Source organism: Bufo bufo, chromosome 2 (genome assembly GCF_905171765.1).
Source record: "Bufo bufo chromosome 2, aBufBuf1.1, whole genome shotgun sequence".
Lineage (NCBI taxonomy): Eukaryota > Metazoa > Chordata > Amphibia > Anura > Bufonidae > Bufo > Bufo bufo.
The window spans coordinates 220,380,378-220,395,618 of NC_053390.1; the positions used below are offsets into that span (position 1 = coordinate 220,380,378).

Genomic DNA, 15,241 nt, shown 5'->3' on the forward strand with positions numbered 1-15,241 from the left:
ATCCTGATGGAGGGTCAGGAAGGGCGACCGACATGACAGTCGCAAGTTCTGACACTCTACAGATAGAAGTAATTGCAACCAAAAAAGCCACCTTATAAGACCGGAAGCACAGCGACACCTGCTGAAAAGGCTCAAACGGAGAAGAGTGGAGAGCGTTGAGCACTAGATTAAGATCCCAAGGATCCAATGGAGGACGGAAGGGGGGGGGCACAGCATGCGCCACCCCCTGCAGAAAAGTCCAAACCTCCAAAAGCAAAAGCTAAATTTCGCTGAAAAAGAAGGAGGAGCCGACACTTGCCCTTTGAGAGAGCTGAGAGCCAGACCAAAGTCCATGCCCGACTGCAGGAAAGCCAAAACTCGCAGCAAAGAAAAACGAACGGGAGACCGCTGTCTCAGCTCGCACCAACTAAAGTAGGACTTTCAAGTCCGGAGGTAGATTCTGAAAGACAGCTTACTGGCACGAATCATAGTCTGGACCACTGCATCCGAAAAACTTCAGTACGGCGGCTTCAACAGCCATGCTGTTAAATGTAGGAAGATCGGCCCTTGCGACAGCAAGTCCTCCTGAAGAGGAAGATGCCAAGGTTCATCGGCGAGAAGTGAGACTAGGGATGCGTGCCACACCCTGCGTGGCCAATCTGGGGCCACGAGAAGGACGGGCAGTCCCTCGGACATGATCTTCCTGAGAAGTTGTGGAATGAGCGCAAGAGGCGGGAACATGCAAGGAAATGTGAACCAACTCCACGGGATGACCAGTGCGTCGCATGCCAGGGCCCTGGACCGTGTGAGGAAGTCCTCGACCTTGTTGAACCGTGAGGCGATGAGATCCACATCCGGATGACCCCACCTCTCGCAGATATCCCGAAAGACCTGCGGGTGAAGAGCCCACTAGCCGGGATCGAGACGCTCCCGGCTAAGAAAGTCCACGATTCAGTTGTCTACGCCTGGAATGTGAACTGCCGATAGCGCCGGAACAGGTTTCTCCGCCCAGGTGAAAATCAGCGCCGTCTGCTCCATGACTGTCTGTCTCCGGGTGCCGCCCTGGTCAATGATGTAAGCCACCGCCGTGGAGCTGTTGGACTGCACCTGCATCAGAAAACCCCCGAGATGGTCGGCCCAATGTCACAGAGATTGAAGGCCCAGCGCATTGGGGCAACGGGACGCTTTGGCCGATCCAAGGAGGCTGGGGAGCGATGCCAGCTGGACAGAATGGCTCGCTGAAGCGTTTTGGTATGGAATCGAGCATAGGGAAGAATCTGCAGACAAAGAGCGGATAGTTTTTCTGAAGGCAAGAACACCTTGGCCTGACAAGTGTCCAGTAACATGCCCAGATAAGTCAACCGCTGCGATGGATAAAGACAAGACTTCTGCCTGTTCAGGATCCATCTGTAGCGCTCCAGGGTGTCTAGACTCTAGAACAATGTTCAAGCTGTCCCCTGGAACAACGGACCCTTTACCAGGATATCATCTAAGTACGAGATCGCCACGATCTCCCTGGAATGGAGCAAGGCCATGACTGCCGTCAGAACCTTCGTAAAGAGGAAAAAGCCTAATCGCGAAACGCGATAGAGGGGATGGCGGCAGCTCCACCACTCATATCCTGGTATGTTACTTATTTAGAAATTTGTGGCCATTAGTCATGCACTTTATGCTTCACCTATTTATTGAGCTACAGTCTTATATATTTTTCCCAGGTAGGATCGGAGTCTATCTTGATGTGGTATTTTCACCCTATTTAGTCACCATTTCTTATCCTATCATCAGGCATTAACTATACTGGGCTCACATTTTATATTAATCTAAATCCTGGCTTTTTTGCTCATGAATTTTGTATATACTCATCTGTAGTTACACAGGAAGGTTATGAATTGAGTGGCGGCGCTATTAAATTGGATTCCCCACCATTAGGTTGTATCTGTCATTTTTAATCATGATTAATAAAAATTGTCTATTGTACTAGAAAATTATGTTCACTCATTTTTTGTTGGGAAGTGTTATATTGATTGAGTGTTCCTGAGAAGTTTATCAAGGTTACTGCAGGATCTTTTGTGGTACAAATTCTGCCTTGTGTGAAGTTACCCTAACTTTCCTAAGTGATATTGCCCACTCAAGTTTGTGTATTAGCACATGTAATCTGGTCATCCTCTCTCCACCTTACACCTATATTCATAAGGTTTACCCTCAGTAGGTTTGTTAATCCTAGATGTTACAAAGGCAGAAACATCCTTGGATTTGGATCACTGTTTCGGTTTTGGGTGTAACTGATGAGCAATTGGCACGCATTTTTACATGAACACAAAACATAAATAATGAACCTATGAACAATAAATGGATCCACAAGCAGCAGACGTACATTTCTTCCTTCTGAAAAGGAGTTCGTACATCTGGTATATGACACAATGGTTACTTCCTCAAAGTTCCTTCAAGTGAAATACATTTTTTTGTTAATCTGATGCTGCTTCTATTAAATAACTCTTTATTGCCAACCCTGTATTAAGCAGAAAATACGCTTTGATAGAGAGGTTTATGAGGAAATTGAGGATATACTGTGAAGAATCAAATTTTCTTCTGCTGGATTGGTCATGCAGAAGTCATCAGGTTCCTGCAGAGGGAGCCAAAGCAGTGGTCAATAAGCTCTTTGCTAGTCCTAGAGCAGCACAACCATTTCACATTAGAGGACACGTAAAACACTTCCATTACATCATGAACTTGGGGATGAAACATCTTTAACAAACAGTCTGAACTCTTCCAGCACCGATGGGTGGCTTGCATACTTTGGAAATATTGCTCTGATCTGAACAGGGATTGGCAGTTAAGAGTTCAACTAAATAAGGGCAATAACAGCATTCTGCAAGATAACTCCTACTGATTAAAATCAGCAAATTTCATTTACAACCCCATAGATAGTTATTATGACTGCAGCAGTACGAGACTAACCTGATAAAAGACACGCTACTTTAAAGGAAAGTTACATAGAAAGCACTTTTCATGAAGACAATCAGATCAGATACAGGGAACCACATGAGTTGAGAATTTATGCTAGTGTGCATTTCTACACCATTTGTCCACATCAAAAAGGTTTCTATGCATGCGTGTTGCAAAACTGCGGTCAAGGGCAGGCTGGCAACTTAAAGTAGCCCTGGAAAAAATGTAAAAAATAAAAGATCTGAAAGTGGTCCATCCTAATTGACAGAAGGTGTGAACCACACAAGTAGGCATGCTCAGCCATAGCATATGCAATGCAGGCCACAGGCAGGGTGAATGATGGGCAGGAAGCCATGGGCTCCTACGCCCACTGCAGTATTCAACTGTCTCACCATCCTGATAATGGTAATACAGTTGAATTAAGAAGGGCATTTGTGGTCCCTAGCTGGGAACATACAGTAAGTACCTGATGCTCCCATTGCTAATTAATAAGAGGGTCAGATTGCTACACACCTGGAGGCCGGAGGAAGGCTCGAGAGGCCCATTGTCTATAGCCAGTCAGTCCCTGAATACCGTTTATAGCCAAATGCTCCCTACACTTTTACCAGATCTCCATTTAATAGAACATAAACTGAAACGTTTAAAGCATGCGGGGCAGAAAGTTGAAATTCTATGCTACTAGAGTACAAATAAAATTTACTCTAAGATCTCCTGCACATGACCGCAGTTTTGCAGCCCACATGCATTCTTCAATTTTTGAGAGACCCACTGTAGAGGATGCTGATGGATGGGACCTTTCATCAGCCGCCATGTTCGGAACAAATTACCCGGAAGCAGGTGAGCAGACCTGCGTGAATAAATCTTCATTAAACCGTCTGAGCCAATAGTTTAATATGAGTCTTACTAGTTGTATACATGTGCTATTCCCCGCACACGTACAGCTAGTAATGAAAACTGGCCAACCCTTAAAAAAAATAAAAAATCTAGTTGAAATAGCTTGGTCAGTAAGGTGGAGTATAATACCATCCTGGGAGGTGATGGGTAGATGACCGATTGTTGCAAAAAGTCTTTCCTAGGCTGGCAATAAATGTGTATTCAGTACATCATATCCAGGTTTAAAACTGATATAAAGTGCCATTCTAAAGAAAAAAAAAAAATAATAAAAAAACTATCTCCATTACATTTTATCACTGGGCTTGAATTATCATAAATTATAATTTAATCATTTATCACACGCAGTACCAAAGTTTAATGCCATAGAAAAAGCAATAAAATAAATGAACAAATAAAAAACAGAAGGTAATATTTGACCCAGACTAGCACATGGTCCACATTTGTCCCTTATCACTAAACGATAACAGAGCCTAATGAATTTATGGCTTTATAAGCCTCTTATCTTAATCAATGCTCATGTTTCAGCATTATGAAATCCTTGTACTATGGAATACAGGATGCTTAAAACATGCAAACGTCTGCTCAGACTTTGCCATTTATATGGTTGAGAGAAATGTAACGTTGGCCATACACAATTTTGGCAGGACTTGCTGACCACATGATGTGTATGGGATCCTCCCAACTAGTCCCTGACAACAATATTGTGGGTAGAGAAGGACTGGGTTGTTGCATTTCAAAAGTATCTGGCAGCAGCTTATTCCCCTCTCTATGAAGAACACAATGGGGTAAATTCATCAAGACAGAATCTTTCTGCTCCGGTCTGGATATGCCCTGCACTATTGGAGAATGCGCCACATTTTTGACGAGACACGCGTTGTCAGAAATGAGGTACTTCCTCCGGCAGTCCATCTAAACAGAATCTACGGCACCTCTGAGCTACCATAGGTTCCTGGCTTCACTTGCGCCAGAAAACTGGCATAAGTGAAGATAAATTTGTCTCTGCTGTTGGCCACACCACATTTCTGAAAATGGTCAAAGTTACATTTAAAAAGTCACAAACTCATGCATTTGACTTTTTAAAGCCACTTTTCTGGCACTGGCAGATAAAGGTCTCCTAAAGACCACTTGGTGGAGCATGAGTCTGCATGCTCTGTGGTCTGGGGGGTATAGTAGATCTAACATTTGGCACCAGCCATCTAATTTATATGACTGGTCTAAGGTTGCAAGTTCTTTGTCTTCCACTATTTGTTTAGTAACCTCATGCATTTTTTTTGCAAAATAAATCCTGAATTCAATCCTAGGGGGAAGAAAAATTCATACCCATCAGTCATCAATAGCTCCATCTTGATCAGCAGCTTTTTACAAGTCATGATGTAAAGTGATGCTTACTCATGCCAGTTTATGCTGGATATTTAGACAGACACAAGATTATGATGATATCTAAAAATGGGTGCATCTGTAAATATGTAGTTGGGACCATAGTCTTAGGAATCTTAAATTCTTTCACCAGTGTATGAAATATTTATGCTCTACTGAAAATAAACCACTTCCAGTCCCGTTCAAGTACAGCAATGCCTTGTAGGAGCCCATCCTACGGCATTTTTGCTTCACCATTCAGAAATAGAAGAAATAGTTCTTTTACTGAGCCACAGACTCTCAGTTGTCCCACGAGATTTACTCCACCTAGAGAACTTTGCTTGTGCCACTGTGTTCTCAGAGAGCATTTCCAGATGTTCTGAATGGCTCCTATTTACTACCATGGAATCCCCTTCGCCAACAGAGGCTTCAGTTCTCAATGCCTAACTGCATACAACATAATGTTTCTATTGTTTATGACATAACCAAACCTCGAAAGAACAGAAGAATAATGTGGTGCCTGGAGATTACAAATCATGTCCCCGATACAGAGTTCTTACAAGTTTTCACAAGCTACTTATAGCAACTCTTTAGGAAAAGAAGATATTAATGTAAGATATTTCTTATCAAGCGCTTCTATAATTAAATTGTTTTGTTCCAGTAGAGGATAGAGATGAATGAGCATTTTATTATTTAAAGACCCGACGAAAGGCCGCCGGACTAAAATTACTGCATGTCAGTTTTTTTAGTCCGGCGGCTTTCGCCGTGCACCGCCGGAGCTCCACCCCCGTCCCCATTATAGTCAATGGGGACAGAGCGGCGGCCCGGGGGCACGGCGAAATATCCGCAGGACGGATTTGACATGGTGAACAGCATGTCGGCTCCGTCCTGCCGCAAGTGTGAAAGTACCCTAATTTGTACTAGCCTTAACAAGTGATTAAAGCTGGCCATAACCATTAGCTAAAAAAGGTCCACTGGACAAATAATCTGGCAGAACTGCCTGGCAAACATGAATAGGGCTGGTTGGCTGATCCTTAAAGGGGTTGTCTCGATCAATAGAGGCATATTGCTAGAACATGCCCCCATTGCCTTATTGGTGCGGGTCCCACTGCGCATGCGCAGCTGCCCTCACTTCATTTTCTATGGGGCTGGCGAAAATAGCCAAGAGCTGGCTCGGCTATTTCCATCGGCCCCATAGAAATGAATGGGAGCAGGGGCCGCCCATGCACGGTACGCTCCCATTCACTTCTATGAAGAGTCGGCTTGGTGGTGGCCGGACCGGAGTCCTCCAGCCACCACCTTGCGGGGCTCTGTTCTCGACATAGGTGCGGGTCCCAGCTGTGGGACCCGCACCTATAAGACAATGGGGTCATATCCTAGCGATATGCCCCCATTGTCTATGATGAGACAACCCCTTTAACACATGCTATTTCTAGAAAGAAGCATTGGGCATGTTGGATTATGACTAGTGTTGAGCGAACTGGTGTTTTAAGTTCAGCGTCTAAAGTTCAGGTTATCAAAGAATCCCATTATGGATTCTGAATCCCGTTATGGTCCATGGTAGCGGAATCCTTAACGGGATTCTTTGATAACCCGAAATTTGGACGCCGAACTTAAAAACACAAGTTCGCTCAACAATAATTATGACCCATCTCTCAGGAAAATAGTTTTGGAAGAGCTGTCTTCCAGTAGCTTATCCTCATGCTACTGAGGTAAATGTGCTTGCTTATAGGGGGAGTTGTGGCTGATCACTGCTTGGATGAAAAATCTCATATGTACTTCTGGGCCCAAACTAGTAGAGAATTTATTATTAAGATATCTACAGAGGGGCATACTTACTGGATGCAGGTCTAGGAAGAGGGAGTGCAACTTTTCACTAGGGTGTAAACCGTCCACAGCTTCTACAAATCCTGGGTCAGCGTTGTAAAAATGGGGAAATGACAGAAAGAGTGGGGCATCTAATAATAAAATAAAAAAAATTATATATATATATATATATATATATATATATATATACACACACATATATACACACACACACACACACACACACACACACACACCATTATTAATTCAAAAGGAAATAAACCCCATCACCACACAAGCAATCTCGCTATATAATGTAACAGAGCATATATCTATACAGCTACGCATGGCCTGTGTAATGCACTATAGCAATCACTTGAAAGAAGCATCAAGGTCTACATCCCAATACTATTCAGCATGTACAGTCTTATTTCTTAAATAAACATTACTTCTTATGATTTGAAGGTTATGTCATGCACAGTATATTATATGTCAACTGGGTTTAACAAAATGACAGTAGGAAAAGACCATTAATATTTCATACAATTTTGTAAAAGCACTGCAAAGCTGAAGGAAAAAAATAAAAATACATACTAAACCGACAGGAACTGACGTTCATCACTCCAGATGCCACACATGGGCAAAACCCCTCATTTGGAGGATAGTCCGATCCATTTGCAAAAAGATAGTTTGGGGCGGTGTATCGGTAGGTCGGTATACCTCGAAAGGATTCCTCTTTTTCGTACACCAATTTCATGGTTCTGTCATTTATACAAAATAAGTAAGTAGTATAAAAAACAATGAGTTTAACAATCTCATCTTTCACAACTGCACATCCAGGTACATAGAGCATTGGCAATGCCTGACGAAACTGAACAGTCTGCCCTTTGAGCAGCAATTTGAAACAATGAGAAAGGCCATGAACATAGTGAGCGTTGGTGTGCCCAGTTCTTAATTGTGATAGAAATTTGTGAAATCTTATATTGCAGTCTAGTTTTCACTTCTGTGAAACATTATGTCAACTAATGTGATAATGAAATGTCACAAGTAGAAGGTCACATAATGGATTTTCCTACAAAATCCTGAGTTTTCTTACGTCTCTGATATTGTGAAATCGCTTTACAGAATGTACGCACATAAAGATTGCCTTCACGTTAACACTGAAATGTCTATTTAGAGGTCAGATTCTGTATCAGATGATACACTGACAGCTTCAAGGCCAGCGGCCAGCATTCATTGTCAGGATTGTTAGCCTCTTCACTATAGCAGGGTAAACACATAAACAGTATATTCTATAGCAAAGCCGTTCTCTCCCTTACCTGCAAGCGTCCGGGCTGTAAAATTCTAAAGGTTGGGAGGGGGTCCGAAACGGGGGCCACATCTGACCAGCAGTACCATTGAGCATATTGGCCTGCTCAGAGTGCCAGTAAGCAACCTAGGATCATACACAACAGCCATGTTATATATAAAAAATAAAAAATGATGTGTAACAGTGAGGAAAATGCAGAAAAGCTTTGTTGCCCATAGCACTCAATCACAGTGCAGCTTTCAATTCTGGCAGTGCTCTTGAAAAATGAAAGCTGGACACTGGTTACTATGAATATATAAATTTTTTTCTTTGGGCTGAGCAAATTTTGTATGCATTAGTCCAGCATGCGTGTTACTTAGAAATATAGGCTTAACCTGGGATACATTCACATGACCTTATTTTCGGTCTGCTCCCGAACCACAATTTTATGTTTTATTTTTTTTGCAGATCGAGTGTGGACCCATTCATCTCTATGGGGCCAAAAAAAGAAGGGGAAAGCGAAAGCGCATGTGCTGCAAAATATAGAGCATGTCCTATTCTTGTTCACTTTGCAGATAAGGATAGGCATTGTTACAATGGTGTCCGTGAAGTGTGGGGTGCACACAAACCACATACATAGTTTGTGGATCCGCAATTTGTAGACCGCAAAACAGAGATTCAGTCGTGTGAATGTATCCTTAGTGACAGGTCTGAGAGCAAGCAAGTTTTATACAGCGTTATGGAAAATGCCTGCGTTAAGAAAAAGAAAAAAAGGGAAGTAAAGTACTCCAAACAAGATTATTATGTTTGTACACAGGTAATCTACACAGTATATCCTACATTTCTTCACTACCTCTCTGAGTCCATTCCATGTGTCTAACATTTGGACCTTGCTGATATCTTCTACCCCAGTGTTCACGGTAAAGACACCAGTGTTTGAATTATTGAACTGCAGAGGAGAATGATAATGATAATAATAATAATAATAATAATAATAATAATAATAAATAAGTCAGTAGGACAAGTCCAGAGTGCTCACAACAATAAAGAACGTTGCTTACATCTGCAAACAAGCCAAACTTCCCTTTGAAGGGTAAGGCGTTCGGTACGATCGTATTTACAAAATCCAGGAATGGGTCACTGTAGCCCCACAAGACTTCCTTCACAGTACGGTTCATGAACGGCTCTTGGTTGTATACTAAAAATGCAGCATTGAGCATAAATCTAACAGCATAGGACATATCCTTTGTCATCAGTGAAGAAATCTATAAAGAAAAAAACAAAATTAAAAAAAGAGCTCTTATTTAAACGAGAGGAAACCATACCTTCACAAATAGTAAAAATACGACAGAAGCTTTAGATAAATGCTAGACTACTGTGAGCCATGCTCCTATCCCTCTTCAACTCAAAGCCCACAGCAAATATGGAAAACAGATATAGGACAAGGCTTCTTCTCAGAGTGTAGACAAAACTACCCACTGCAGAAATGTAAATTTACATAAAAAAATAAAATATAAAAAGACAGACCCTACAGTGGATCCTGTAACAATTCTAGTATGCAAGACATTTCTAAAATAGTAAATACAGAATAGATTTTTTTTTTTTTTTTTTTAAATGATAAAAAAATTACCATGACAATAAGATTTGGGACCAATACATAATCATCTTCGCTTCCTGCAGACTTTTCACGATCAAACTGGAAACTTCTCGTTTCCACAAACGATACGGTTCCATTTTCATTGAAAGTTATGTTTGTTTTCTGTTTGCGCTCTCTGTAAAGCAAGACACTTTGACTTTACACCACTACACTTCAAAACAGCATACTAGAAGAATTCATTTTCTAAAAAGAGGTTGTCCAGCATTAATTCATATTTTCACCAGCCCCACTCCAACCCTTTGCCTGCCAGAACTGTGGAAGACGGGGAGGGCTGGGGGAAATTATTTTGAAGATAGAGACCTTAAAAGGGGTTGTCTAGGACCTCTACACATTAGGCTACTGTTACACTAGCGTTTTTGCTGGATCCGGCAGGGTTCAGCAAAAACGCTTCCGTTACTGATAATACAACCATCTGCATCAGTTATGAACGGATCCGGTTGTATTATCTTTAACATACCATAGACGGATCAGTCATGAATTCCACTGAAAGTTAATGGGGGATGGATCAGTTTTCTATTGTGTCAGAGTTAAATGGATCCCCATTGACTTGCATTGTGGGTCGTGACGGATCAGTCTTGTGCCGCATCCCATGACGGAAAGAAAACTGCAGCATGATGCGGTTTGCTCTCCGGTATGAGAACGGAACGGAATGCATTTTGGAGCATTCTGTTCAGTTACGTTTTTGTCCCCATTGACAATAAATGGGGAGAAAATGGAAGCCTTTCTTTCCGGCATTGAGACCCTATGACAGATCTCAATACTGGAAAATATTAACGCTAGTGTGAAAGTAGTCTTACTTTGGCACAGGCATTTTTTTTTACCGGCCTTTTACTGGCCTGCATAAATGTGTCCTTAAACTGTTCACTTATCTGGGTGCTGTGACTGTATCCAGTTAACTACAATGACATGGGCCATACATGTCAAAGTACTCACACAGAGGACCAGCCAACTGTGGCTAGTGATCTGACTTGACGTGATTTCAAGGCAAGTGTGTAAAGACAAACTCCCAGCACAGTCTGATGCTAAGGGCACACAAGTTGACTGTGGTTTACGGGTTCAGCCCTTACCAGCCTCCAAAGTGGTTATGGTTGGGCAGTTATACGCCTGTAGTGAACAGCCCTTCTCCTCCACAGCTCCAGCAGACATCGGAGAGTAAGGTAGTTCTGAACAGCTGATAGCAAACAATGTACCACTACAGACTAAGGCATCATGCACACGGCTGTAGATGTTCTGTACTCTGAAAGTCACGGAACTGCAAAACACAGATCCCGTCCAAGTGCATGCAGCCATTTTGTTATTACTCCTGCAGAAGTGTCCTATCCTGTCTGGGTTTGGGAGTTGAATGGAAAAAAAAAATTTGATTAGGGAATGTGCTAGCTAGACCAACCTAAAAAAAAAAAAAAAAAAAAAAAAAAAAAAGCGTTTTCAGGGAGCACCTAAAAAAACTGATGGGAATTAACCTAATTTGTTGGAGTAGGGCCTTCCAGAGAACTGGTGTAGCTCAGGAGAAGTCTTGGCGATAGGAGTGAGGTTCGGATTATGGTGGATATTAGTCCCACTCCCCATACACACTAGATTATTGTATAGTCCCACTAAAAACAGCAGGTTCAGCTGACAGTAGCACAATGTGTTTGAAGGCCTTATAGGACAAGGTTTACCGGATTAAAATTATTGACCAGCCTACATGCTAGAACAGATTATGCAGGGAAGCCAACCTGGTTTGACATTTCCTCAACTATAGTGGTCCATTTTTAAATAACTTCGGAAGCCAACAGAAGAAATTTGGTAAGATTTATCAAAAACTGGTGAAAAAGGAAAACTGGCTTAGTAGCCCATAGAAACCAGATTCCAGTTTTCATTTTCCAAAAGAGCTCTGAAAAATATAAAGTGGAATCCGATTGGTTGCTATGGGCAACTAAACCAATTTTCCTTTTCCCCAGTTTGGATAAATTTCCCCCTATGTTCATAAAACTATCAGAACACATTAAGGAATTGTGTAAACTTCACTTCCCTTAGGGATCCTAACGTTCATTCACTACAGGACAATAACTTCAGAAGCATGAGTGAGGGTTGTGAACAGTAGGGTTACGTGAGGTGGACACACAGAAGTATAGTTAGGCATTAGTCAAGTGTCCAGTGAACTAATGCACATTTACTGCAAATTACAGGGGGCAGACTAGCCACGGTCCCTACAGTAAAAATTTCCGGTGGCCCGGTGCCCAAAGGACTGCACAAGCCCTCCTCACAGGTGCCGGCTGGGTACATCGCAATCTAATTAATGCTAGGAGCATCTGGTACTTCTGTATCTGGCTTGCAGAAGAAAATGCCCTCTTGAATTTAACTGTACAGTTTTTTTAAGGGCCACTTTAAGTCCCAGTTTATCCCTGAGAAAGTGGTAGTTTTCTTCTTACATGAACACCGCCATACCTATAAACGTAAGGCCCACGTTCTTCAACCCTTGGTTTCTCTCCCAAAGTAATTTCTTTAGGATTCATTACTTCAAAAACATAGATTGACATGAAGAAGGGTACTGGGAGATCCCTCCACATTTCATAAGCAAAGCCACTGCTGGGGTCGATACGGACATTCTGCAAAGAGAAAAAGAAATGGGAGGTTGTCAGAAGAGGAGAACAAAACCATGCTAAATTTCTATTACATGCAGGAGAAAGGTTTACTCTCCGAATTAGACCTCATTCACACATACGTACACAGAATCATTGCTTGCTATGACGCCATGCGCTTTGTGCCACCGCTGTACAGTAATACACTTGTATGATTTATTAGTGTATTACTGTACAGCGGCACGAAGAGCACGGTGTCATAGCAACCAATGACTCCGTGCACTCAGCAGGATGGGAAAATCCACGTATGTGTGAATGAGGCCTTATGCATTCATTACTAGGGCTGGCAGAGGATTGGAAGATAATGCTACTTTCTTCAGTGCAACCCCTGTCCAAAGGTTGTGTGCAGAACTGCAGCTCAGTCTCATTCACTTCAATGGAGCAGAGATGCAGTACCAGATTACCCTCTGAGGTCAGTGATTACTGCTGCAGTTGTGGGTACACCAGCACCGCAAGGAGTTGGTGAAACATGCTGGAAAATGGGTATATGGCTAGATTTCAATAAGCTGCAGTGTTGTGTGCACCAACATATTAGGACAGCCCCTTAATATAGTGGTGGTGATCTAATTGTACAAATTCAACTTACTGACACAGCCGTCAGTGTCACAGGCACCTCGGTTCCGCTGTAGCAATGGTATTGCGAGAGATGCCTTGTAACACTTATGTGAAATTACCAGCGTCATGCTCGCTACTTAGAAGGAACTTTAATACTACACAGTGCTATAAAATGCACCATAGCTAGGAGCGTTATATTTCACATTTTTAATTTTTCATAGGTTATACAGTCCTGATCAAAAGTTTAAGACCACTTGAAAAATGGCAAAATATCATTTTACATTGTTGGATCTTAACAAGGTTCCAAGTAGAGCTTCAACATGCAACAAGAAATGAGAGGGAGACAAAACATTTTTTGAGCATTCAATTAATTGAAAAACAAAAACTGAAACAGGCTGTTTTTCAGCTGATCCACATTTTAGGACCACATGCCTTTAAAAGGTTAAATATGTGCAAAGATGTGAGTTCATTGACATTTCGTGTCAGGTAGTCACACGTTGTGATGGCAAAGGGAAAAAAAAACTCCCTTTTTGAACGTGGTCGGGTTGTTGAAGGTGGGACGCAGTAAGACTGGGGGTTATGGAACAAAAGTCAAATGGAAGACCCAACAAAAATTTTATCAGCACTGAGCCAGAGGATCCAATTGGCTGTCCGTCAAGACACTGGACGATCATCGACCCAAATTAAGGCCCTTACTAGTGCTGACTGCAGCCCCATAACCATCAGACGGCATCTGAGAATGAAGGGCTTCAAAAACAAAAAAAGTCTTCAAAGACCTCGTCTCCTTGAACGCCACAGAACTGCTTGTTTGGACTTTGCAAGAGGGCACCAAACATGGGACATTCAAAAGGTGGAAGAAAGTTTTATTCTCCGATAAGATTTTTTTTTAACCATAATGGTCCTGATGGTTTCCAACGTTCCTGGCATGAGAAGCAGATCCCACCTGAGATGTTTACGCGCCACAGTGGAGGGGGCGCCATAATGGTCTGGGGTGCTTTTTCCTTCAGTGGAACAATGGAGCTTCAGGAAGTGCAGGGGCGTCAAACGGCCGCTGGCTATGTCCAGATGTTGCAGAGAGCATTCCTCATGACTGAGGGCCCTCGTCTGTGTGGTAACGACTGGGTTTTTCAACAGGACAATGCTACAGTACACAATGCCCACAGGACAAGGGACTTCTTCCAGAAGAATAACATCACTCTTTTGGCTCATCCTGCGTGTTCCCCTGATCTAAATCCAATTGAGAACCTTTGGGGATGGATGGCAAGGGAAGTTTACAAAAATGGACAACAGTTCCAGACAGTAGATGGCCTTCGTGCGGCAGTCTTCACCACTTGGAGAAATGTTCCCACTCACCTCATGGAAACGCTTGCACCAAGCATGCCGAAACTGATTTTTGAAGTGATAAACAATAACGGCTGAGCTACTTATTACTGAGTTCATGTTTGGAAGTTGGATTTCTGTTTTTTTTTTGGGGGGGGGGGGGGGTTTTAGTTATTTTTTGGAGGTGTGGTCCTAAACTTTTGATCAGCTGATAAACAGCCTGTTTCAGTTTATTCGTTGTTTTCATTAAATGGAATGCTCAAAAAATGTTTTGTCTCACTCCCATTTCTTCTTGTTGCATGTTGAAGCTCTACTTGGAACCTTGTTAACCACCTCAGCCCCCCTAGCTTAAACACCCTTAATGACCAGGCCACTTTTTACACTTCTGCACTACACTACTTTCACCGTTTATTGCTCGGTCATGCAACTTACCACCCAAATTAATTTTACCTCCTTTTCTTCTCACTAATAGAGCTTTCATTTGGTGGTATTTCATTGCTGCTGACATTTTTTGGTATTAAATCGAAATTTACCGAGTTTTTTGCAAAAAAAAAAGAAATTTTTTCACTTTCAGTTGTAAAAGGTTTAAAAAAAAACGACATCCATATATAAATTTCTCTCTAAATTTATTGTTCTACATGTCTTTGATAAAAAAAATAATAATATTTGGGTGAAAAAAAAATGGTTTGGGTAAAAGTTATAGCGTTTACAAAAATGTGAATTTCTGCTTTTTGAAGCAGCTCTGACTTGTTTCACCTGTCATGTTTCCTGAGGTTCTACAATGCCCAGACAGTAGAAAAAACCCCCAAATGACCCCAT

At 42.1% G+C, this 15,241-nt stretch overlaps 1 protein-coding gene across 3 annotated transcripts in view; it reads right to left on the bottom strand.

Annotated features, from left to right (window-relative positions):
• The window catches only part of SCARB1 (scavenger receptor class B member 1), an 83,959-nt gene that overhangs the window by 13,946 nt on the left and 54,772 nt on the right, over nucleotides 1-15,241 (bottom strand). For all 3 annotated transcript variants that reach the window (XM_040416225.1, XM_040416222.1, XM_040416223.1), the window contains exons 2-8: nucleotides 12,354-12,514; nucleotides 9,900-10,041; nucleotides 9,331-9,534; nucleotides 9,123-9,218; nucleotides 8,301-8,416; nucleotides 7,576-7,742; nucleotides 7,015-7,133 (exon numbers count right to left, since the gene is read on the bottom strand). In XM_040416225.1, the coding sequence (XP_040272159.1) occupies nucleotides 7,015-7,133; nucleotides 7,576-7,742; nucleotides 8,301-8,416; nucleotides 9,123-9,218; nucleotides 9,331-9,534; nucleotides 9,900-10,041; nucleotides 12,354-12,514 (1,005 nt within the window). The remainder of the gene's footprint in view (nucleotides 1-7,014; nucleotides 7,134-7,575; nucleotides 7,743-8,300; nucleotides 8,417-9,122; nucleotides 9,219-9,330; nucleotides 9,535-9,899; nucleotides 10,042-12,353; nucleotides 12,515-15,241) is intronic.